This window comes from Lissotriton vulgaris, chromosome 7 (genome assembly GCF_964263255.1).
Source record: "Lissotriton vulgaris chromosome 7, aLisVul1.2, whole genome shotgun sequence".
Classification (NCBI taxonomy): domain Eukaryota; kingdom Metazoa; phylum Chordata; class Amphibia; order Caudata; family Salamandridae; genus Lissotriton; species Lissotriton vulgaris.
The window spans coordinates 1,477,600,069-1,477,626,647 of record NC_141695.1 but is presented as its reverse complement, the minus strand read 5'-3'; the positions used below and the strand labels follow the sequence as shown (position 1 = coordinate 1,477,626,647).

Genomic DNA, 26,579 nt, shown 5'->3' with positions numbered 1-26,579 from the left:
CTACTCTTCTTCTTGACATTAAGAAATTGGAGCATTCTTATTTTACCTCTCGTTCGCAGGACAGCTTGACAGCTTTGATTAATGTCAAAATGAAATTTAACAAAAAGTCCATGGATGATGCATCTTTATACTTATTAAAATCGAGTGCAAAGTTTTATGGGGGTAAAAATAAGGCTGGGAAGATTCTTGCTAACTATTTGAAAGTAAAGCATAATAAATTAAATATTGATTCAATCTATGACACACACTCTGTTCTCAAACACAAAGATACAGATATTCTTGCTGAATTTTCTGCCTTTTACAATACCTTATACTCTTCCAAAACCCAGCCCTCCTCTCAATCTTTAGACCGCTTTTTTTCCAGCATCCAAAAACCAGCTCACTTCCCGCTTGACCTTTCTCATTTAGTGTTTAATATCTCTCAACAAGAGTTCCTCACAGCACTTCAGAATCTCCAGAAAGATAAAGCTCCTGGGCCAGATGGCTTTACTGTTGAATTTTTTCTTCACTTCTCAAAACTTCTCATCCCTAAACTACACTCCCTCATTGATGCTTTCCTCACCTTGGGCTCTTCTTCAGGCTCTTTCTCAGATGCACATATCTGCCTCATACCCAAGGAAGGAAAAGATGATCAGTATTGTAAAAATTATAGGCCAATCTCCTTGGTTAACATAAATTATAAAATATTTGCAAAATCTCTTGCAGCACGTCTCGATCTTCTTCTCCCGGATCTTCTGGGTGAAGAACAGTCAGGCTTTGTCAAGGGTAGCTTTATCACTGACAACACTAGACTGCTTTTCAATGTTTTATCTAAGTCCCGTCATTTGCCCCATTCCCTTGCGGGCATTGCCCTTGATGCTGAAAAGGTATTCGATAGAGTTGAATGGACCTATCTTTTTCACACCCTCCATTGGTTTGGTTTCGGTCCCAAATGTATTTCTCTAATCTCCTTACTTTACTCCAATCCACGTGCAGCTGTTTGTGCTAATAGTCAAATATCCTCCTTTTTTGATTTGGGAAGAGGTGTCCGTCAAGGGTGCCCCTTATCTCCTTTTCTTTTTAATTTGGCCTTAGAACCCTTTCTGTCTAGACTTCGTCAGAACCCTACCATCCAAGGCTTTCAAATATCAGATTCTCAAATTAAGCTAGCCGTATACGCGGATGACATCCTTCTTTTTATTTCTAACCCCACTGATTCCATTCCCGCCTTCCTTGCTGAAGTGCATGAATACTCCCAAATATCTGGCTACAAATTCAATAATGATAAATGTGAGATCCTACCTTTAACGAAATTCACATTTAAACCCGATTTTACTGCCTCCAACTTCACGTGGAAATCCTCCCATATTAAATACCTCGGCTTGCACATCACTCCTACCATTTCAGATACTGTTTCCCTCTGTCTATCCCAATGCACCCAAAAATTAGTGGACTTGACGTCCAAATGGCATCCTCTTTACTTGTCCTGGTGGGGCCGCCTTGACACTATTAAAATGATGTTGTCTCCCATAGTCCTCTATACTATTTCCAATATTCCTGTATCTATTCCTTCCAAATTTTTTTTAAAAATCAACTCCATTCTGATGTCCTTTCTTTGGAATAAGAAAAAGCCCAGAATGTCTCTCGCCCGACTCACTCGTCCTAAGACGGAGGGTGGAGTTAACTTTCCAAACTTCCCTGCTTACCATAAAGCGTTCTTATTACGACAAGCTTTTTTTTGGCTGCAAGATCCCAGTACCCCTTGTCCTTTATGGGCTAAATTTGAACGCCTTCTTCTTTCTCCGTTCTCCTTCGCTGAATATCTTTCCTTCTCCCGTAAACCCTCTTCAATTTCCACCCCCATCCATAAATTTACTACTAAACTGCTCCTATCTTCATCCCATTCACCTCCCACGACCATTGCTGATTTCCTTTCCTCCACCATTTGGCATAACACCGCCCTACTTATTCGTAATAAACCCTTCTTCTGGAAAGCATGGCATCAAAGGGGGCTGGTATGGGTTTCTCAACTCTTTTCTAAATCTTCTTTCTTGTCTTTCACCACTCTTCGTTCCCTCTATGACTTATAAACGAAAGGAAGACTCCAAATCCGGCAAGGTGGCAGACAAGTAGTTTAATACAGCAGACAGAAAAGTAACAGGACCGTATCCTCATCTGGCCAGGGAGTAACTGCCACAGAATGGAATGGCAGAAGGTGAGACAGAGAGAACCATGTAAGCAGTCTAGAAGGTTGGGGCCAGGGCAAGCAGGGAGAGGGCTGATAGGGAAAAGCAATGTACAACACATCTCCCCCCTTTGGATACAAAACAAAAATGAGAGAAAGAAAGAGCAAAACATCAGTAACAACCATTATTGAACATAGTCACTCAGGTAAGCTGGAGGATGGCGGGAACGAGGACACCTTGAGCAGACATTAGAAGAAGGAACACCAGAGGTAGTATCAGAACTTCCAAGCACATCATCACACACAGATGAAGGAGCATCGCCACCACCCACCTCCCCCCGTACAGCAGGTGAACCACACAAATCAGAATCCCGTCGAGCAGACAACATATAGCCACTGCAGCCTGTCTCAGAAGAATTAAGATTGGAATCTTGGGCATTGGAGACTTCCTTCTGATATAAGGCAACCCTTCTGTAGTTCCACTTAGCACCATTCTCAAGTAGAACGAAATGAGGAAAAGCCTTCTTAACCCGGAAGGGACCACTGAACTTAGAGAGGCCCTTAGAGCAGCGACCCGGCTTAACCTTGACCAAATCACCAGTGGATATGGGAAGAGGGGAAGCATTTGAAGGAGGAGAAAGCTTACCATCATCCCTCAACCAGGAAGGAGTTAGCCTGGACACAGGGGAACGCCCACGCATCAGTTCAAAAGGGGATTTTTCAGATTGCCCATGGGGCGTTGAGCGGTAAGCCCAAACCAGCTCTTGCACACGCTCATCAGAAAAACACCCGCTAGCAACTGACATTTGTATCACACCCTTGACCAGTCGATTGACCCTTTCACACAGACCATTGCTTTCGGGATTATAAAGACAGGTGCGGTGATGAGATATACCACATTCACGCAAGAAACAGGCCATTTTGGTAGAGGTGAGCTGGGTGCCGTTATCCGTAATTAGAACTGAAGGATAACCCTCATTCATAAAAACAGACTTGAGGAAAAGAATAGTGGAGTCAGTTGTGATCTCCTTCATGAAACGTACAGTCAACCACTTGGAAAAGCAGTCAACAACAACCACCGCAAAACGTTGATTTAATGGTAGTTCGCACATAGGGCCAATGAAATCCAAGCATATTGTATGCCAAGGCAAGCTTTTAAAGGAAATGCTGCCAACAGATTGGGAACCAATAACTTTGAGACGCTTCTCCCCTTCCATGCACAAGGAGCATTTGACCACACAATCAACAGCATCGCTGTCGATTGAGGGCCACCAAAAGTTTTCCTTTACGCGCCGCTGAGTAAGAGTTTGGCCCAAATGGCCCTCATGAGCTAAACTGAGGATCCTTCCCCTCAAAGAGCTTGGAGGAACATAGCGATCACCCCTCATGAGTACATTTTTCCCGAACACAGACAACTCATTAACAACTTTAAGAAAGGGTCTGACAGCTGGTTCTAAGGTACTTTCTCTTCTTGCCCCCTTGAGAACAAGATTAACTACAGCTTTCAAAACATGATCTTCATCCATGCCCTTGGACCACTCCTCAGCTGAAAAGGAACTCTCACACAAAGACACGACATCATGTAAGGAGGCAACAGCTTTGTCATCACACTGTTCACTCAAGGAACCCCCGGGTTCAGGGGAAGAAACCGGGAGGCGCGACAAACAGTCGGCTTGCACATTCCTCCAACCGTGAACAAATCCGACCTCAAACTGGTAATCCTGAAGGCGAGAAGCCAACCTGGCCAATCTAGGGGAGCCCTTGCCTGTACCACCGGGTGCCAAAACATTTACCAGGGGTTTGTGGTCCGTGCGAAGAACAAACCGAGAACCCCACAGATATGTTCTAAAGTAGTTAACCCCCCACGCAGCCGCAAGAGCTTCTCGCTCGATAACAGAATAGTTGACCTCAGAGGACGACAGAGGCCTCGAGGCAAAAGCGATAGTTTTTTCGCCACACTCATGTTTCTGAAGAAGAACAGCTCCAAGACCAACACCACTTGCGTCAACCATCAGAATAGAAGGACGTCTAATATCAAAAGGAGTGAGAACACCTGAGGACTTAAGTTCAGATTTGATGCAGTTAAAGCAAGACTCTTGCTCACTCGTCCAAGAGAACTTGACTCCTTTCTTTAATAAAATTCTTAAGGGAGCAGTCTTCGAGGAAAAATCTTTGACAAACTTGGAATAGAACTCAATTAGCCCCATGAAGGACCTGAGTTGTTCTTTATCTACAGGAGGAGGTGCCAGCTCAATTGCTTCTAAAAGATTTTTCTTAGGTCTTACACCCTCAGCAGAGAGACAGAAACCCAAATATTCAACCTCCTCAACCAAAAACGCACATTTCTCTCGGCGCAACGTGAGACCAGCATCTACAATTCTACCTAAAGCACTGCGTAAAACATCATTGTGCTCCTCCAATGTATTGCCAAAGATGAGAATGTCATCTTGGAAGAAAATAATTTTATCTAGCCCCTTGAACACTTCAGAAACCATGCGCTGGAAAACACTGGCAGCGGAGATTAGACCAAAAGGTAAGCGGGTAAACTGGAAAGTTCCCTCGCCCGTGATAAAAGCTGTAAGATGTTTGGAGCTATCATCCAGACGAATCTGGTGATAGGCGTGCTTAAGGTCTAGCTTGCTGAAAAACCTAGCTCCCTTAAGGGTGGAAACTAATTCGCCTATATTGGGTAAAGGGAATACATCGGCCACCACACATTCAAAGAGCGTAGGTCAACACAGAAACGAATCTTGTTGTCAGGTTTCTGCGAGATAACTACGGGAGAAACCCATGGGGAGGCTTCAATCGGTTCGATGATACCTCCCTGTAACATCTCATCTAGAACAGCCTTAACCTCAGCCCGCAAGGCAAAAGGAACACGCCGCGCTTTGTGCTGTACAGGAATACTGCCCTCCTTTAACAGTATCCTGTGTGTGTACCCTTGTAGCTCACCCAGTTCCTCACGAAAAACCTGACTATGACTGGCAAGTATGTCATCAATGTAACAATCATCCACAACAAGAACGGGTTCATCAGCTCTGGGATTAACAATAATGTGTAGATCGTACTGATGAGAACGACCCAGTATTGCGGGACCATCCACAGACACATAAATCTTGCCCCGGGTTGACCTGTTCTTGAAAACAATCATCGCATTGAAGTAACCAAGGAGGTTGATTTTTTCACCCTGGTATCCGGATGGAAAGATATCACACTCTTCCAAATCCTTGTTACCCCAAACCTCATGCAACATAGACGAGGGAATGATAGTCCATTTGGACCCAGTGTCAACCATCAAGTCAACCTTTTTCCCATCAATCAAAAACTTTGCTTTAATAATACGCTCTCTCTTCTCATCACATGCACACACCGAATCATACAAAATCAATATTTTGTTGACATCACGCTTCAACTCATTGTAGTCACATACTACAGTAACCCTCTGATTGGTTCTATTCTTACATACCTTTGCGAAATGGCCTATTTTACCACATTTTAAACATTCTTTGTTATTAGCGAAACAAAACTTTGCATCGGAAGAATGAGAATAACTCCCACATCTAGAGCACATTTTGGATACAAACTTGCTACCAGGCTGTGACTGTGGTCTGCTGAACGACTGTTGAGACATATTTTTCTTTTGTAACACATAACCTTTCTTTCTAACAATCGCAACAGCAGCAGCTTCGTCATCACTGATATCGCTATTCACCAATTTATGAGATACTTCAGCAACTTTGGTGTCAGAACCACATTTTGATAACTCCTTAATACATTTTTCGCTCTCCTCAACCACTTTAGCAAGTTCGATTGCTACTTTGAGAGTGGGGTTCTTAGCGGCCCACAAGCGCTCCTGGATTTTTCTATTGTTGACTTGTACAACCAATTGGTCTCTAATATGCTCGTCAGCCATTTGGCCAAAGTTGCATTTGACTGACAACTCACGAAGGCGAGCAACAAAATCATCGATACTTTCGCCCTCAAGTTGTTTGTTCTTGTAAAACCTATACCGTTGAAGAATTAGGTTTTCTTCCCTTCCAAATCTGTTCTCCAGTCTGGCAATAGCTTCTTCAAATTCGTCCAAAGGTTGTGACGTGGCAGAGAGAACCTGAGGTAAATATTTAAAAAGTCTTTGTCCTTCTTTGCCTAATGTGGTCATCAAAATGGCTTTCTTTCGTTTGGCAGAGAAACCCTCCCCATCCAAGGCTTCAATGTAGTCATTAAACATAATGACCCAGTCCTCCCAAGGTGTGGAAGGATTGCCAGGTTCACTCAGGAATTGAGGAGGAAGAGCAATATTTATAGATTGCGCCATTATAGTCCTGCACCTAAACCAATATGAATATTGACCACGGGGTACTGAGAGTTCAGTATAAAAAGTACATGTAATAGCAATGTCTCAGAGTAAGTACAGTTCATGTACAAGAATCCGTTTTTTAGAACTGAAGACTTTGTCCACCAAATAGGCTCAGCGCTACACTTTCAAGCGTTAAAAGTAATGAATAAATGATATTAAATAACGTGCTTACTTGAGTAGTAAAACTGTTGCGTGCCAACGACCTTAAATATGATCGCGTAATCCTTCAGTGAAGAACTGCTCGCATCGGACTGATGCACTGTTCGCATCGGACTGCAGAAGTAAACAAAGATGGCCGCCAGCGTATGTCGTCACGAAGGTCACGTTAATGACCTTACGTAGACAACGCGTAGCGTCCGGAAGTTCAGTAATCTAGCAGGTACGCGATGCGGTAATGCGTAGTCCAGGCACGAGACACCGCTCGCGGTAGCAGAAATTAGCGAGGCAGTTGCTATGGCTACGCAAGATACAAATGCGACGTTAGACTCGGTTGCTACGCACCTCAGGCTTGGTTGTCAGGTGACGTTGTCGGTAGCAACCACGGAGGCAAAAACGCTGAAACAGGAAGTAAAATCCGGAAAATCTCGACATCCGACAGTTGCAGGAGAAGAAGTCGTCGAGGATTCAAAGCGCTGACACTCGTGGGTTCGTCGAGGAACGGATCACTGTTTTGCTTGTCTTTTCTTAGGCTGTAACAGCATTTGGCCAGATGCTCCCGTCCAGAAGTCGCCAAAATGTTGTAAACGAAAGGAAGACTCCAAATCCGGCAAGGTGGCAGACAAGTAGTTTAATACAGCAGACAGAAAAGTAACAGGACCGTATCCTCATCTGGCCAGGGAGTAACTGCCACAGAATGGAATGGCAGAAGGTGAGACAGAGAGAACCATGTAAGCAGTCTAGAAGGTTGGGGCCAGGGCAAGCAGGGAGAGGGCTGATAGGGAAAAGCAATGTACAACACTTACCTACATCCTTCACTCGTAACTATCATTTACTTAGGGAGGCTGCACTAACAACTTACAATCAACTTTCTCAGCTACATCCATCCCCTGCCTCTCCCACTCCCGCCTCCTCACTTCACTCATTTTTGCGCAAGGTTCCAAAGGCCTCCTCCATTTATAAATACCTTCACACTACTGACTCTCCTAGGCCCAAATCCAAAGTAGAGGAATGTTGGGAACATGACCTCTCCACGTCCTGGCCAATCTCATTATGGGATAAAATTTGGATCAAGATACGTAAATCTTCAAGAGCGGCAACCTTAACACAGTTCCTGTTTTTTATTTATAACAGACTTCTCTATACACCTTTTGACCTCCATAAGCGCTTCCCCAACACCTCTCATACATGCTGGTCTTGTTCTTCCCCACAAGCAACTTTGTTTCATATGTTGTTCTTATGTACATCTGTTCATGCTTTTTGGTTGCAGGTCTGGGCTCAAATTAACTTGATTTTTCACACAAGTATCCCTTTCTCTCACATCAACATTTTCTTAGGTAGCCTTTCCCCCTGTTGGGACAATGTTGATTTAAAGCCTCAGATTATTGACTTGCTACTGGCCGCTGCATTTCAGCAGATAACGGTAAACTGGAAGGACTTCACCAATGTCTCCTTTAAGGCGTGGTGGTTTAATGTCTGCCATAACCACAGACTTGACACTGCTTTTGTTTTTCCGGCTCACATGGCCGCAAAGCGTTTGGACTTATGGCTCCCTATCACGCTTTACCTGGATACATGTGCTAATCGTTTGTTTCATCCACTGCCCTCGCAACAAGAGGCCCTTAAACCTCCTTAAATGCTCACTGCATTCCATTTCTCTTTTCCTCATTGTATCATTTTTCTATTTCTTTCAGGTATTTTCTTACTTTTATGATTAATGTTTATATGCCTTTTCTTTTTTTCATTCCACTGCCCGGATTTTCCCTCTGACACTATTTACAACTTTATGCTTGTTTTATTTATTATAATTCTCAATGTTTTATATTTCCATAGTACTTTGTATTGACACCTTGCTTTTCTCTTTTTGATATCAAATAAAAATTTCTTGAACTTAAAAAAAAAAGTTGGGGAGAAGTGAATTGGTCTTCTTCTGATGTTAAGAACAATCTTCTTCTTAAACATGACAGGTACAAAAAGTTCTATGACACGAAGCATAACACGCATAGTGTTAAAATTTCTATTGGCCAGTGGGTCAGAGTCTAGAAACCAGGTTTTGTACCAAAAAATGTAAGTCCATTTTTTGAACCCCAACACTTTCCAAATTAAGGAAAAATGCTGTTATTCTGGAGGATGGAAAGTGTTGGAATCTCAAGATAGTCGCTTTATGTAAAGCTCCGTTTGTATTCAATTCTAATGTCAATAAGTCGGCTGTTTTGCATGATTTTTCTGATTGCTCGCATGATGTTTCTCTGGATAAAGACACCAACACCTGTGGGAAAATGAGCATCAGACGTCCAGTTGTTTTAAATGACTATGTTTGTAATTAATGCTTAATTTGTTTGTAAAGGAGGACATGTGTAGTGTTCTACTCTTTCCTCATGGGGATTCTCGTGCTTGTGGTGCTCCACGAAAAAAGTGTGGAACTGTGGATATGTAACAATAGAGCTTACCGTTGAATGGGTAAATGGCACCGGAGAGCAGTTGATTGTAGATGTCGGCTCCCGGAGGCTCGTCTTCCTTGTCTGGTCGAGTATTTCAATAAATTCGTACTTTACATCTAAGTGTAGTTCATATAATTTACTACACCTATATTCAGTTTTTGCATGGGTATGGTGAACACTAAAAATTAACGCCCATGCTTGCTATTCTTTTTTTCAGGCCAAACAGGCTCTTATACCAAAACAAGACCTACAACAAATTCAGACAACTTGTGATAGATTCATATGGTAGAAAGGCAAACCGAGGATGGCCAAAAAGGTTTTGCTGAGTTAACCGGAGAGTGGAGGTCTTGGTCTACCAGACGTACTGTGGCAGTGACTCACACACAAAATACTTACTATGGAGCCACAAACATGCTTGTTGCATGTCCCTAGGAATTACTTTCAGATCAAATTTGAAGTCATCAGAGGTTATCAGTTGACCAATATACTATAGAGTAAACTGACCAACTGTGAATTGTATTTACCCACTCAAGTATTAACCCTTTTACCAACTGTGAATCTGATCTACCCTCTTACTATCTCGAAGCCCACCTTCACATAGAGTTTGCCTGGTCTCTCAGGGAGACGAAGAAACACTAAGACATCATTAAAATACACTTGCTGGGGCAGTCCCTGTGGGGTGTGCTGTGGTTACCTAAAAACGTAGGACTGAAAGTAGTGTATGTTTAAGATGTTACGAAAACCTCTGATGGTGATGTGTATGAATTGGCTAATCACACTTCCATAACGACATACCGCTTCCCCTTTACACACTTTTGCATAACCCAGACTTCGCTACCACTATGAATGCGACCAATTTTGAGGCATGGCGTAAAGGTGACCTTGCCATGCTCACAGACCCAATCCAGGGCCAGGAGTTCAAATCATTCACTCAGTGCGAAATGGACTTTAAAATCCTAGAGAACAACAGGCTTATTTATTGTCAGGTACGCCACTAGCATTTACACCCATTAAACAGACAGGAAGGGACGAGGGAATTGATACGTTTTAAAACATTGCTACCTGTTGTAATGAAAGATGTCACATAGCCAAGTCATGTAGATTATAAGATGTAGATATACTGTAGGAGAATCACTTAAGTTACAAGTTAAGTCTAAATAGTTCCACCAGGAGCAGCATCCTTGCTGCTAAGCCCACTCTCTCCACTCTCTCCAACATTCATACCAACCAGGCACTCATCAACATTCCATTACACCACAATGGCTGAGCAGCAGGGAACTGGGGACCATGGAGAAAATGCATAGCAACAACCACAGGTTATAACACATCTCCTCCCCTTAGAGAAAAAATAGAAAATACCGACAGAAGTACAATGGAAATAAACAATTAATCAGTCTCCTAATTATTCAACCTAATAAATCATCAATTACAAAAGGACAAAAACTTGAAGTAAATGATCAATCAGTCCTATAAACATTTGACTCATATATAATCTAAAGAGGTAATCCTTAACCCCCTAGGAAGGACACTCGTAGAATCACTAGGGTTCAACACACACACTCACCCTATACTGCCCCTACTACACACAGTTAATCCTAAACCCCATAGGAAGGACACTCGCATCGTCACAAGGGTGTAACGCATACCCTCACCCTATACTGCAACACACGCCCCCCCTAAACTTCTCTTTAATCCCTTAGGAATGACTCTTCGCAATACTAGGGTGCAACATACACACTCATTCGATACTGCAACACACAAGCTTCACACCTAACCACTTAAAATGTATAGGTTGCCTCCTACCTTTTGAAAAAAAACTGACCTTAGTTTTGGCTGTTTTTTGGTCTACTCCATTTTTAAGGTCGTTCTGAATAGCAATTAGTGTTGATTCAGCTCCTCTTCCAGGGCAGAAATAGTTTATTTTAAAGTCAGAGAGAAAGGAGCTATCATCAATAAATTTTCAAACCTAGGTGAAAAGTGCTCTTTCTATAAATTTGCCATGGAATAGCTAATTTGCTATTAGTATGCAATTGCTGGGCTCTTGGGGGTCCACATTGTTTTTCTTTAGTAGTGGGCACATATATATATACCGTTTTTAAGTCTTCTGGGAAAGCTGTTGCTAAGGATTTGCTGATCAGTTTTTTGACAGATACAAGGATGTTCTTGAAGAATTGTGGGGGAGTTATTAGGGCAGCCGACTGGTCTTCTAGCTTTCACAAGATCTTGATATTCAGCCATTGACAGTTCGTGGAAGAATACCATGGGTGGTATTACCCTTACACTGGAGCTGTTTATTGCAGGTGGGTTGGGGCATTATTTATTAGTTATTTTTGTGTGTGTTAAAAAGGTTTGGTAGCAATTTTGACATCACTAAGACACACCACAAGAATATTTAAGGAAATGGCTTATTTTATTAATTAAAGTCTTTAGCCCCTTCGAAGCTGATGACGAGCTGAGCTCGTCATGAGGCACAGTGGAGCTGTGCTGATGACGAGCTGAGCTCGTCATGAACAATGGGATTTCCAACAACTCAGCACCGGAGGAAAATATCTCTAGCAGCGATGGTGTTAAGGAAAGGTAGTTCAATGCAAGATGAGAATTTAACAATTGTATTATTTTAGCGCTCAAATGAAAATGTCTGCAGAACACATTACTTACATTTAATAACACTTTGTGGTAGAGACTCAATATAACTGCAGTTTCCTCACCTAAGAATATTCCTGAGACTTCAGAATGGATTTATAAAATCTGGACCTTCGCATGCCGATAGGCGGTTTGATCGGGTCCTTTTTGGAAGGAATGTAACGGTGCACATATAAGCGTCACCTTGATGTGTTGACATCAGATTATTTTGTGACCATTTACATGTCAAAAATGCAGAGCCATGTAAAAAACAATGTTTTGACCAGTGTGCAGCATCTAATGGGATCTTTAGGGAGAGGTGTGGCGCCGCGGCCAGGGTGACTGACTCCGGAATCTGGGGATCACGGTTCGATCCCCGGTGCCGGCGGCAGATTAGCCCAGCACCATGTGACTCTGGGCAATAGCTTGCTTAATCTTCCCGACAGCCCCCAGCGCCAAGAGACCCTAACGGGTGATGGTTCGCGCTTTACAAATGTGGATTATTATTATTATATTAGGCTGAAAACTAGTTTGCAGAGTTGGGACGAGGGTCGGGTCGGTGAGGAACCTGCGGTTAAATAAAGTCTCTGCCAGAAAAGGCATTATTAAAGGTATGTAACTTGTTCTTTTGGTAGAGACCTGTGGATTCCTCACCTTAGGATAGATACCCAAGCAGCACCTCCCCAGAGGAGGGTCTGTGAATTGACTTAAACCCAAAGGCCCTGGAGGACAAAGTGGCCAAAGTGCCCATCTCAACGAACCTGACTGTCCAAGCAGTAGTGCTTTGTAAATGTGTGGAATGATGCCCACGGAGCAGCTTGGCAGATGTCCAGGACAGGTACCCCACATGCTGACAATGTAGTAGCTGCCTAGGCCGCAAGACTTCAAGAGGCTGCTTCTTAGCTAATGCATGAGACACACAATCGATGGACTGAATGCAGAACAAATCAAAACATTCACCCCCAGTCAGGAGATCTGGGTTAAATCCATCATTCTTTTGCTCACCATGCCCCCCCAGTTTAGACCTGGCCATTTGCAAATCAGTCTTGACCCGGTGCCTCATGGGAGCAGTCCAGTCGGAACTGCCAAGCCAGGTCCTCCCTGGACCGGAAACAAGCATCAAGCTATTCTGGCTGTAGTGGCGTGAAACCCCTAAACCGGTCCTAGGAGGCTTGTTTTCACTCCAGGGAGGACCTGGCTTGGCAGTTCGTGCTGGACTGTTCCCATGAGGCACAGGGTCAAGAATAATTTGCATATGGCTGGGTTCAAACTGGAATGGCATGGTGAGCAAAAAAACGATGGATTTAGGCCCAGATCTCTGTACTGGGGTGAATGTACGACACTGTTCTGTATTCTGTCCATCAACTGTTGTTTTTGCATTTGTTACCCCGAGTGGGACGGGTATACCCAGACGTGGGTCCCATGCTCTCCATGCCACTGGAATCATGCTGTCCTGGCTGAAGAGGGGTGAAACCCCAAAAACGGTCCTAGGATGCTTGTTTCCACTCCAGGGAGGACCTGGCTTGGCAGTTCGGGCTGGACTGTTCCCATGAGGCACAGGGTCAAGACTGATTTGCATATGGCTGGGTTCAAACAGGAATGGCATGGTGAGCAAAAAAACGATGGAAATAGGTCCAGATCTCTGTACTGGGGTGAATGTATGACATTGGTCTGCATTCTGTCCATCAACTGTTGTTTTTAGCTCTTAGCTAATGCATAGCAGATTTCAATGCAGAGTACAATCTATCAAGAGATTGTCCACGGCTGCACAGCCTTGCACTTTTTTTGCTCCAGGAAACCCGATGAAGAGGTGATAGTTGACCTCATAGGCTTTGGTGTGATCAAAGTAGAACAATTGGGCCCTCTTCGGGTCCAAATAACTGAGTCTCTCTTCTTCTTTGGAAGGATGAGGTGGAGAGTATACTGTAGGCACAGTGATACTCTGTCCGACATGAAACAGCTTGACAACCTTTGGTAGAAAGGAGACCTGCATCCGAAGGACCAGTTTGTCATGGAAAAAGCTGGTGTACAAAGGGTGAACTGACAGACCATCCTGGCTGATGTAATGGCCACTAGAAACACAGAGGCAAGAGCTGCAGAGAACAGCTGTGTAGGGGCTCAAAAGGAGAACACATGCGAAACAGGAGGACCAGATTGAGGCCCCTCTAGTGACTTTAACAGAGAGGGTTGATGGAGCAACTGCAAGAAAGCTGAAATAGCTGACAGGAAACCTGAAACAGTGCCCAGGGTAAAGCCTTGCCAGGCTTGTGAACACTAGGTGGTAAGAAATTTGTGCCGGTGTGGTGATCCCAGACAGAAATGTGAGGAAAATGTGCTTTTTTTACACCTCCCCCCACCCAGGTTTTCAGAAATGTCTAGGTTTGGAAGGTTTCCCTAGAGGGCTTCCGTGTCCTGGACCAACGATGCTGGAGACCCACTTGCAAAACCAGGTCGTCTTGTGCTAGATACTTTTGATGTCTCCATAATACGTTTTGGGCCGTTTCCGGTCGCAGGCACACACGCGAGGTTCCATTTTTATCAAGAGACTTGGGGGAATGGGGGGTGGATGTACATTTGTGGCTCCACGCAGATTCCAGAACTTTCCATCACTGAAATGTGAGGAAAATATGTTTCTTTAGACAAATCTGGAGGTTTGCAAAGGATTCTGGGTAACACAACCTGGTGAGAGCCACACAAGTCAGCACACCCTGAATTCTGCAGGGTGCACAATAAAAAGAAAATTACAGGTTTGCTAGGTTTCCCTAGATGATGGGTGAGCTAGGGCCCAAAACCCTGAGCTAGGCACATACCAAAAAAAGGTTCAGTTTACAGTGGAAAAATGTGATGTGCCCATAAAGTGTTCTAAAATGAAGAACACTGTGCAGAAAGTGCAGTGGATCCCCTACTGGCACCCAGAGGCTAAATTAGATAATACTAATGCTCTTTTTGTGGTAGTGCAGGTGAGACATGCTGATAGATTACTTCCGTTGTAGTAAATTGACATGGTCACGGCTGTTTAGCATTAAAAAATTAACAAACAAACCTGCACTGTTTTTTTACAGTTTCAGCCCATTTCAGAAGTTTTGCATTAACACTATAAAGTAAAATTCAAATGATCATGAACAAATATGTATACTCACTGTCAACTTGTAAGATGTTGGACTGAAGTTGAGGGTGAAGACGGCCCACGGATAGACTGTCGCTAAGATTCTTATTGAACGCTAAAACATTCATTAGAACCTAAATAAGAAAAAGAAATTAAATGTCTTACAATGAATCACTACTAAAAGGTGAAGTGCACAGTGGTATAGATGAAAAGCAGCTGAGGCCAAAGGCGAGAGGCAAAAGTTCCTATACAACACACTGTTTCAGTAGGGCGGGCAAGGCATCAAATGGACCACTTACTCCACCAGAGTTTCAACAAATGAGTGATGAAGAAGGGTGTCTACTCTGTGTCAGAAACTGTTTTACCATCAGAGTTAATCCTACCTGTGGTTATCTGCAACTTCCCCATCTACAACTTCAAGCACAAATACATTTAACAAGCTTTCACTTTTGGTCAAGCTAGATTTGGTGATAGTGCACTAGCCATTTGCTTGATGTAACCAGTCTCTATGTAAATTCACTTCCGTAGGTCACTGTCTCCTCAGTTTTACTAATATCCATTACACTAAAACATGAAACTAATGTCCTACACATGGATTTCTGTCACCTTCATCATCTGTAGATTCTTGCCTAAAAGAGTGATACCTCTCACATTGCCATGTCGCATTTGCTTATCTGGCTGCTTTAGAGTTTGAGAGAGCATGGGAACCTTGATTCAGCTAGTTAATTATTTGCCACATATCAATTCCCTGTCACTCCTATCTTTAGAACCTTCCTAAGAATCCCTATATCAGTTTGCGGACTTTTAAAATGATCTTAATTGAGGATAGTTAGGGGTTTCAGTAATCACTTAAAATCTATCATCTAAGTCACACTATTAAGAATATTTTGATCTTCATTTGTATAACCAACTCCTTAATATTCCAAATTTAGTTGAAAAACAAAGGTAATCATGGTTACATTAAACTGTATCAACCACGTCCACAAATTGCCTATTTTTTCAATTAGCAAACAGAAAATACAGATTACCTGATTAGATGTTAATCTTGTTCAACAGCTGGTTGGTTTGCAGATGCTGATAATTAGGGGCACTAGAGAGACGACACACAAGGCGGCTGCACTCCTGTGGGGCTCTGGCAGTCAGAGGCTGCAATCCAACATGATCCGCGGCTGGGAGACTGCGGGTGCATCGCTATTGTGAGGGGCAGAAACCGAGTAAGTATAGACTACATTGGTGCTTCAGGGTGTGATGTAGGCAGCTACAGTGTAGGATCCTGACTACCGCTTGGGATGGCACTGCTGTCATGGTGGCGATGAGGGTCTGTGGACTGGGTCACACCACTTGCAGATGACAAGATCAGAGCCCACTGGATCAGACTTCTGCCTGAAGCATGCGCTGCCCAGTCTACATGGAGAGAAGGGAAGAGCCTCTGTGCTTGAGGCACCCTGTGCAACTTGCAGGTGGAGATTGGAAGGCCCAGGGAAAATACACTGGAGTAGCCCACCTGAGGTCCAGCGAGAGGGTGGATGACACGGCGCCTGCGGGGCACAGCCACTCAAGAAAAATTGCAGAATCCTGGTGAGGTAGGTCATGGCTTTCATACGAGGCCTATATTTAGCTGGAAACCAGATGCCCTATACTCTTCGTTAAGTAGGGGGCCACACCAAAACCAGAGTGCCTTCAGATCAGAGTAACACTGGCTTGCTGAGTGAGCTGTGGAGCCCCGCTACTGGGGTGAGAGTGTAGGAGATGAGTCTTCTGCTGCTCCCCTGGGACTACTCCGCACTGCATGAACTGCACAGTGGATGAGCCAGGACCTGGAAGGATTGTACACCACCCTGGTGTCTTCCTGCCGAGTCGACCCATCCTTTTTAGGAACTGCTGCTGCTAAACTGTTGCCAATGCTTCTCGGAGGGTCAGAAGTGGGAGAGACTTATATTGTGAGGGCCACACACACTCTCTAACCTGCGCATCTTGGGAGACTGGCACTAGATGCAAAGGAGTGCTGGGGTAGTCCTCGCTGACCTTACTAACGGTGTACGAATGAGTTGGGGAAATCAGACAAAAAAACAGGCCAAACTGCACTTTGAGACTCGCTCGATGACACCCAGACCGTCCACACCGACGGAAAAGGAAGCCTAGAACAACAGAGCAGAGTGCAGGAGGGGCACCTCAAGTTTCCACCGGTGAAGCAAAAGTTGCAGAACACTAATATCCTGTATGTTATGCTATATCCTGCCAGGCTGAGGATTATATTCTAAGGTAAACAGCGCATCTTCCAAACACTGCAACAGGCCACTGAAAACCTGAGGAAGCACCCTGGGATATGCCTTGGGGAAAGAGCGACTGCAGGATGACTCAGACACCTTCTCTCCACTGCCTGTTCCATACAAGTGCATGTAGGATACGGAGGCCCAGGTATGGTGGGAATACAAGGCTGCGTCATTGTCGAACTGTGCAACTACAAGGTGCCCCACCCATCGCCCCTTGGGTAGGCGATATCATCCTTTCTTGCATGAATGATTCCAATCTTTATCATAATTCTTTATTTGATTTAAATGAAACCGTAAAAGACGATAAAAATACAGCATCATTGGTAAACATATTAAAACATTATAGATAAATCACATATATATATACCATAGTAAAGGAGATATCCTCAGCAGCACACACCACATAATGGATACAAAAAATACAATAATTCATAAAATCAATCTATAATCCTAGTATTCCTCATTCTGACATCTGTAAATTTAATAAAGTGGGCCTGCTTTGACTAAAATTCTAACAAGAATAGGCTTTAAAAACCTTTTGCGCAAACTAGAGTACAAAGGCATACAATCACATAGACAAGGAATACCATCTGCATCACTGACCCAAGGCTTAGGAACTCGTAACAGATGGTGTATTAAATTGAACCTAAAACGGGGCAATAAAAAATAATGAGCACTGGCATCCCATATCTTAAATAAGATTCTATAGAAAGTGTAGTTTTCACTACGATGTAGGAGCTAACAGAAGACATTGATAGGGCACTGCATTCCCTTTCCTCCATCCTTAATAGCAAAAAAAGATTTTTTGGGCCCAGACTACATCCCCCTTATCAATAGCTCCAGGCTTATGAAAAGATCAGGTCGGTCTAATAAATAGAAACAATCCTTGACTTATTTGAACAACAGAATTTTAAGGGTGTGATCCAGATTTATCTTTAATAATTGATCTGTTCAGAGAGAGCTCAATCTTGCCAAACAGATAACCACAAAATGAAGGGTCAGAGTTGAATCAGAGAAGTAACCAGTTGCTAACTCTTTGTGAACATTATAAGTAGACACTATGGGGCAAAAAAAGCAGTCACTTAAGAAAGCTGTTCTCAACTGCTTGCAAAAGAGTTACATTTGTGTACCCCAAACCGCACTGCCATAAGAGGCAAAGACGAGGCACGTGGCCTAATAGAGTTTAAGCAACAGGTCAACACATCTGTGCCCTAACCTTGAGCCAAATAAAAAATCTGAGGCAATACTTCTGGCAAAGGCCTGACTTCTACCATTAACCAAAGGAGACCAGTTGACCAAGGAGACAAAGAGAATCCCAAGGTATGGAAATGTTGTCGCCTTCCTCAGCATATTGCCCTGGATACGATGGGATCTGCTCTTGGTATTTTTAGAGCTGATTACCATGTTAGATTTGGTAAAATTGGTGTTAAGGTCGAGGCTGTCCATGAAATTCACAAAACTGTCCAAGAGTCGTCGTAGGCTCAAGGCAGTACTGGAGATCAGCACAGCATTGTTGGCAAACAGCAAAACAGGCACTGCCCATATGCCAGCTTAGCGAAAATCTCGCCCTGGCTTGGACCTGTCACGGTCCAAATGATTAAAACAAGATGAATAAGAAGGCAGCTAATATGCAACCCGTCTGACCCCCCTTTTTAGGGCGAACTCTGAAGCACTCTCCCTTTGATCCATAGCAGACAGACGCTGTCACGACCATGTGTAGATAACACAAGAAGGTGGCAACAGACTATTCCCATGCCCAACATAATGTTCAAGTGCTTGTCCCAAATTACCATGTCAAAAGCAGACCTCAAATACATGATCCCCTGGTGACAAGAGCCCGCCTTAGCCTTAGTATATATTGTTATAAGATGATAAAGGTTAAGCATTCTCAGATTGGAAGCTATATTACACATCTGTCAAAACTTGATGGTTGTGAACTCAGATCATCAGCCTTTTAATGTGGAAATCGCAGAAATTGCCATTAGCATAAGCTGAAGCCATTTTAGATGTGGCATCCATTTTGTTAATAATAACCAACACAAGAGCCAAAACTGGGGTTATAATAATTCAATGAACTGGTTTCACTAAGGGTTGTTTTGATTAAATCACACAACAACCGGTTAACTTGTTGAACCGAGCAATTTAATTTTTTGCAAACGGTCTTGTTTTCTTAATTTCACACATTATTCGTTGTGCATGGAAAATACATAATAGACAATGAAAAACGTTTTATATACAATATATACAAACATATAAATGCAACATTTCAAACACACTTGGCCATACATTCATACACAGACAATACAAAGCAAACAATAATACAAAAGAACACTATGTCCAGGCAACTGACAAAAAAATCAATAGAAAATGATTATTTTCATATTTCACAATGTCATTATAATTGTCATGAGGTCCCTCATGAAAACAGCTATATGAAAACTCTATTCCGACTTGATAATAGTAGCCAGATGCGGGACAGAAAAGCTGGTCGACGCGTTTCAAACCCCTAAGAATAGGTGGGGTTCTCCTCAGGACCGGGTTTGGTTCTGAAATGTTAAAGATAACTAGCTTTAGCAAAGTGTCATAGAGCGACTATCAATTGAATGAGACAAGGGCTCAACTACCAAAATCCAGCTGGCGCTCCCTACCTCAATCCATGGGTTCGGCTGATAACTTGAAAATTTCTGATCACTATCGTATTTCCCAACAGGTTTGTTAACAGCAGCTGTGTGAGAAAGTGAAATACACGCGACAACAATTCAGTGAGGTATAACGCTGTCAAACAACATTCATACCGCTAGCGGGGCGCGTCACCTTACCTGCGAGCGGGCGGTTTCAGTCACGCTGCTCAGTAACTTTCTTTGGCGGCTGCTCCTAATCTGAAGGGCGGATGCGAAATCGTGTGTTAGTGGCGAGGCGGTAAAGCGTGGGCGCTTTAGTTCTACATCAAACGGGTTGACTTACCGAGGCGGGAGCAGGGCAGTAGTCGTTCTCCCTCACCGGCGTATGCGAATCCACCGTCTGGAGTCCTCGAATGGGGGTGTGGCCTCAGTGCTTCCTGGTTGGTGTATAGGAAGGAGAGAGGCCCGGGAATTCTGGGACTTGTAGTCTAATGACAGAGCGCTGTCGAACGGGAGTCAAAAGAGGCAGCTGGTTTAAGCATTCGGCTTATAAATTTCAGAAATTTCGTTAAGTCCTCGTGTGGCAGTGTTAAACTTCATGATAAGCATTGCTTCACGTTGTGATAATCTTGCGTCAATGTCCCCTCCCCTGGGGTCATTTTCGATCTTGGATAGGACAGTCCAACGTAGCTCCGTAATCGTATGTTTGCACCTAGTCCAATGATTCACTAAGGGGGCATTCTCTACCCCTCTGCGGATGCGCGATTTGTGTTGCGTAACCCTGACTCGTATTTCCTGTGATGTTTTTCCAATGTACACTGAAGGGCAAGGGCAAATGATTGCATAAACCACGTTTTTAGATTTACAATTTGTAAAGGTCTCGTGTTTCCAGTGGGTGTTCTCGAATGTAAAAACAGTGTCTTCAATGGTCTCACTACAACAAGTGCAAGTTCCGCACTTATGGTGCCCTTTTGGTGCAGGTAATCCAAAGATACTTTGTAGTGTGGGAGCCCTTATCATTGGTAACGCTGCCCTGACTACGTAGTTTGCCACACTTTTGTCCTTTTTATACGCAAAAAGTGGTGGAGCTGCGAAATCCTCATGCAGATTTTTCAATAAATGCCAGTTAGATAAAATGAGCTTTTTATGTGCGTTGGCTGCCGAACAAAAAGTGGTAACACACACTATCCTCTTGACTTCGGGTCTCAGTCTTTTTTCTAACAGTGTCTCTCGTGGTGTCCACCACGCCCGTTTGAGTGAGTTTTTTAGTAGTTTTTTTGGATAGCCTCTCAGAATTAAACGATCCATCAGACGTTCAGCATGAATGAAGTACTCTTCCTTGCTAGAACAGTTACGGTGTATTCGCAAAAATTGTCCATAAGGCAGATTTTGTTTCAGGCTGCGGGGGTGGTTACTGTTAAAATGCAACGCTTTGTTCCTGTCCGAAGGTTTCCGGAAAAGTGTTGTGCTTAGACCACCCTCACTAGGTGCCACTTTTACATCCAAAAAATTAATGGATACATTAGATGCTGAGACAGAGAACTGGATGTCTATTGTTCTCGAATTCAGCCAGCTGACGAATTGGCCAAGATCTTCATGTCCTCCAGTCCAAACCATGAATATATCGTCAATGTATCGCATATAATGCGAAATATTCTTGTCGAAAGGATTGGTTTGGTAGATGAATTTCTCCTCAAATAGCCCCATAAACATGATGGCTAGCTCCGGGGCAAAGGGGCAGCCCATCGCCACTCCTTTGATTTGATAAAAAAATTCCGAGTCAAATGTAAAAAAGTTCTTCTGTAGCGCAAAACGTGCCAAGTCAAGAATGAACTTGGTGGGAACTCGTACTGGTCTTTCCCTTTTATCCAAGAATACTGTCAGAGTTTCCAGTGCTTGGTCTTGAGGGATCTGTGTGTATAGAGACACCACATCGAGTGTCACTAACAGTTGACTGCTGTGATCGAATTTAATGGTGGAAATGCGATTAAGGAAAGCAGTGGTGTCTTGGAGATGAGCCGGAATGGTTTCGATGAAGGGTTTCAAGAAGTGGTCGATATATTTAGCCACAGGCTCAAACAGCGATTCGCAGCCTGAAATGATAGGTCTCCCTGGGGTTTTTTTTTCGTCCTTATGTAATTTAGGGAGTACATAAAATACAGGCGTCCTTGGGTTTTTGTTTTGTAGGAATGCGAACTCCTTGGGTCCTATAATCCCTTCTGCAAAGCCCCTTTGGATAATGTCAAATAATTGATTCTGTAATTCAGATGTAGGATTCTTCCCTATCCGTCTATAGCAGTTCGGATCGTCAAGTTGACGGTGTACTTCGGACTTGTATTTGTTTGTGTCCCAAATAACTACCGCTCCGCCTTTATCGGCCTGTTTGATCACGATGGTAGTGTCATTCTTGACTGCTATAAGTGCATCTTTTTCCGCTTTGGAAAGATTGAATTTGACAAATGACTTCTTTTTTTCAATCGATGAAATCCCTGATAGCACAGTGGTTTCGAACGTTGAAACTTCCTTTGGGATTTTGGGTCCTTTGGGACAGAATGTAGACTTTTTCTTTAAGCCTGTTGTTTCTTCATGTGTATTTTCCATGGTATCTTGGAAAAATGTTTTAAGACGTATTTTACGGCAGAACTCCAATGTTTCTAGTTTCATTCGAGTGAAATCCGTGGGTCTTGATGGGACATAGTTAAGTCCTTTTGTAAGAATAGAGATCTCTGCTGCAGATAGCGTCCTATCTGATAGGTTATAGATTGGTGAGACTTCTAGTTGTTGTAGGATTTCTGGCGCGTCCTCATTTGCCATGGTTGTGTGTAACGGACTCGGCCTCTTTTCTGTTGGCCCCGTCCTAAAAAAGGTTGTTGAGTTTGGCCTTGTTGTTGAAACTGATTTGGTCTACTCCCTGTTCTGTTTTGGTTTGGACGATTACTATTGTCTTGTTCGCTCCCAGAGGAAGATGTAGTGTCTGAAAAAGTTAGAAATTTACGACGTGATCGTCCTTGGTTGTCCTGTAAGTAGCGTCGTGAGTCAGAATATGTGTAGAAATCTTTATTAAGATATGGGTATATAGATTCCAATGAGAAGTTCTTTTTGTCCAATTCAAATTTATTGTTTTTTTGGGTCACTGTAAAATCCTTGAATTCTGATATTTCCTTATCAATTTTTTCCAAGAGGGATTTAGAATCTGTGATTAGTTGGTTGGGTTCAATTTCCTTTGTTAGTGTATCGATCTCCTCTAGTTCCTTAAGTGATGTCCTATGAGCAGTCTCAATGGTAAGGACCATGAGATCCCTGCTGCACTTAGTCTCAACGCCACTGAAGGCTTTTCTGTATACTGGATCGTCCGTGAAAACGACTGGTATATTGCGAATCACCAGGCCCGCCGGAATAGTCCCGGACCGGAGGTGTTGCAATAAAAAATGACCGTGTAGGTCTGTGCGGATTTGTTTTTTCCGTAGCCGAGTAAGTTTGTCAGATTCGTTCTGAGTGCTGGCTGTAAGGCTGAGAGTCGCCGAGGCGAAAACTGGAGGATCCCTAATCAAATTCTTGATGTGCTCTTCGCTAAAAGATACTGCATCACTTTCAGCCATATCACACACGTGAAACACTTAAACACGACACGCATAAACAGTGAGACAAAAGTGAGAAAATAGAGGCAATGGAAAAGTTGCCAACTATGTGCACACACACAATAGCCCTAGCTGAGCCAAACTAAATCCAAACAGACAAATGGTACCCTGTGGTAGAAGCTACTACCTGTACAGGACCTCGCGGGTGCCTACCCGCTCAAAAGTCAAAGAATCCATTTTGTTAAGTCATATGATTCTGCCGTCTTCACTGTTGCCTGCCTTTCTATTCTGCTTGAGTCATCAGCTTTAGTTAACTCTTTCTATTCTAAGCCAGAGCAATGGATGAGCTCAGAAAGGCCTGTAGCTGCTAGAATGCACCTGTTTTAGAATGTAACTGTCAGGCTATTCCAACTGATGTAAGCAGTTCTGTCTCCCCTCCCACTTTGCTGACCAAGTGATATCTGTCTGCCCATGTTAGTCGGTAGCTATTCCTGTGTATGCCTGTACCTTCTATTTTGAGTCTCCATGCTTACTCAGCAACAAGCTGGGTATAAAAGACCCTTGGTTTCTGTATTCCTTGTACTGCCCCCTACAGTGCCCGAGGGTGTTGTATTGATGTAGTCCCACTCATGAGTGATTAATAAACTTGTTATTTGATATTCCAGCTTCAGTGCCAATCTCTATTTTATTGGTTTGAGGACCAGTGGACAGATAAGGGTGAACCCCTGCACCGGTGGGCCGCTAAAAAGGCTAATTTCCACATTAAAACTATTTTCCCCTCAGTGGAATCAATCAGAGAGATAGCAACATAGCAACACGGGTCACCTTTATGAACCTTTTTGAAAACAGACACAATGATGGAAGTAGACAAGGAGTATCGAAGTTGATGTCAAATGACTGTATTAATATATAGTGTAAGCAACGATACCCACAAATCGATATTGCATTCAAACAAGTCAAGCGGTACAGCATTAGGTCCAGGGTCTTTCTTCTTTGGCAGCTCTAGAATGGCATCTCTGACCTCCTCCCAACTAAAGGTAAGCGATGGAGCCAAGCAAAAAGAGGGTGAGTTAACCAACTAAGTGCTTAAAGAAGGAATAGAGTCAGGGGCATCATAAATAATTAAGTGTATTGCCCAAGAAACAGGATTCATATGTTGTGAGAGTACATTACCAGCTGAAAGCGCACAAATGTGACAATTAATGATTTCCAAAATGTTGGAACTAACCCTGGTAGAGCAAGATGCTATGAGATTTTCCCAGGCCTTTTGATGTTTCACCGATTTTCTTTTCTTGATCGCTAAATTATATTTGCGACAGCAAGAGAGAACTCTAACCCTGTTCCTAAGCTTTTCCTTTAAAGCTTCCAGAAGTTCTTTGTCAGTAATGGAACAGGAATGTTCAAACCATTTACATACAACTGGCGCACTGGAGCTAGTGGTAGTTAGAAAAAGTCTACCCTTATTACAGATGGTCAAAACAAAATCAAGATTTGTTCACCCAGAGGTCCATCATCTTGGCAGGAACTCCATAGGGCACTCTCCGACCAGTTTGTTATAACATTTCTTAGGGATAACCTTATCCCAGCGAACTCCTCAAACTGATCTTTAATACTTTCCTGCCCACACATAGCTTGGAAATGGGGGCAGGATTGCCCGCCCAAGAAAAAGTAGCACACGAGGGATTGTGATCACTTCTAGAGTCCCAGGAAACCACACAATTCAAAAGGAGGAAGCTAAGCTAGAAGAAACAAAAATGAAATCAACTGTAGAGCAACAGCCTTGCCCAGTAAAGGTGAGCACAGATTGAGAACAGCTTACATCAGCACTATTTGGCTCAATAGGAACCAAATTATAATTACTCAATGTGGAATTTAACACCTCTCCCAGGGCAGAGTGTCTAAAGTGTGGGGCAGCAGGAGGTAAGGGCGACCAATTTTCAACTTTCTGCACAATACAAGTCATACATAGATATGTACTGAAATCTCCAAATAGCACCATTGAAACACTACCCTTTAAGAGCTTGGATATCTATCTAGATGACCTCTTCGATATTAAACATTAGTGCCCTGAGAATGACTAGGGTTAGCATTATAAAAATAATTTGCAGAATACTGTAAAAATTCTGAAAGGAAAGAAAAACTGGCAATAGATAGGGAGAATCCTGTTTCCTGTTGTTTAAGATTACAATTAAAACTTAAAGAAATTAACACCATTAGGCCCACCTTGACGCTACCCAAGCTGGAACCTATCACTGGCACAGAAACCAGCTTGTAGCCCTCCAGGAAAAGCCTGTCGGACATTTCCCATGTTTCTTGTAGAAAAATCATAGTATAGTTTGTCTTTCAGAAACAAAAGCCACCCTGTTTCACACTATGCCCAATGCATTCCAGCACAAGATAATCAGAATGTCCTAATTACACAGTGTCCTGCTATGAACAATAGTTACTTACCTGTAATCTGTGGTTCTCCAGTATTGGTGTCTTTCATAGATTCACATGCCTGAATCATTCCCCGTCGTCGCAGTGGGAGTCCCACGGTATATAAAAAGCAGTAATATGCAATAATATCCTTAGAAAAAATTGGTAATAACCAACCAGGAAGTAAAGTAGCCCAAGCTACAAGAGTAAAAACTTCCACACTCATGACTATCCTAGTCATTTTGTATAGACCAAACTGCAGCCAATCAGGCGACAGCACCCACCAGAATGTTCTCCCCAGAGGCTCAGGCGCTCAGATTTTCTACCGCACGTCGTGTGAAGGGAGTCTCCCTGAGCTCTGCTCAGTTTTTTCTTCAAAATTTCTACATTCTGCGAGTATTTTTACATTTCTTCAAAGAAGTCTTTGTTTTCAACCCTGCTTTGCCTGTGGAAAGCTTCGCCTTTTTTCTAAGGACCCTCACAATAGTACTGTCTTTTCCAGAACTTGAGGTTAGAAGTCGCAGGTTCTGTGGAACCTTTTTCTCAAAGGACCTTTGAGAACGGAGAGGCCCGTTTCCTTCTGTGGCTACAGAGGTTGTAGACTTCAGACACCCCTGTCTCTGACACGGAGAGTGTTTGTTCTGGACATGCTAAGTCCTCTCTAAGCGTGGGTGTGGAACTGAGATTCCTTCTCCTTGGCCTCAAAGGATGAAGTAGGATTGTCTGGATATTGTACCCCCACGGAGTCTGCTGGCCTCCACGCCTACGGGATCTGGTCTCTGGCGTTTCAGACTCTTACTGCCACCTTTACACTATAAAAAGGTGCCAGTCCGTCGACTGGCT

At 43.2% G+C, this 26,579-nt stretch overlaps 1 protein-coding gene across 1 annotated transcript in view; it reads right to left on the bottom strand.

Annotated features, from left to right (window-relative positions):
* The window catches only part of GGT7 (gamma-glutamyltransferase 7), a 377,510-nt gene that overhangs the window by 22,362 nt on the left and 328,569 nt on the right, over nt 1-26,579 (bottom strand). The window contains exon 14 of the mRNA XM_086932278.1: nt 14,881-14,980. Within this exon, the coding sequence (XP_086788404.1) occupies nt 14,881-14,980 (100 nt within the window). The remainder of the gene's footprint in view (nt 1-14,880; nt 14,981-26,579) is intronic.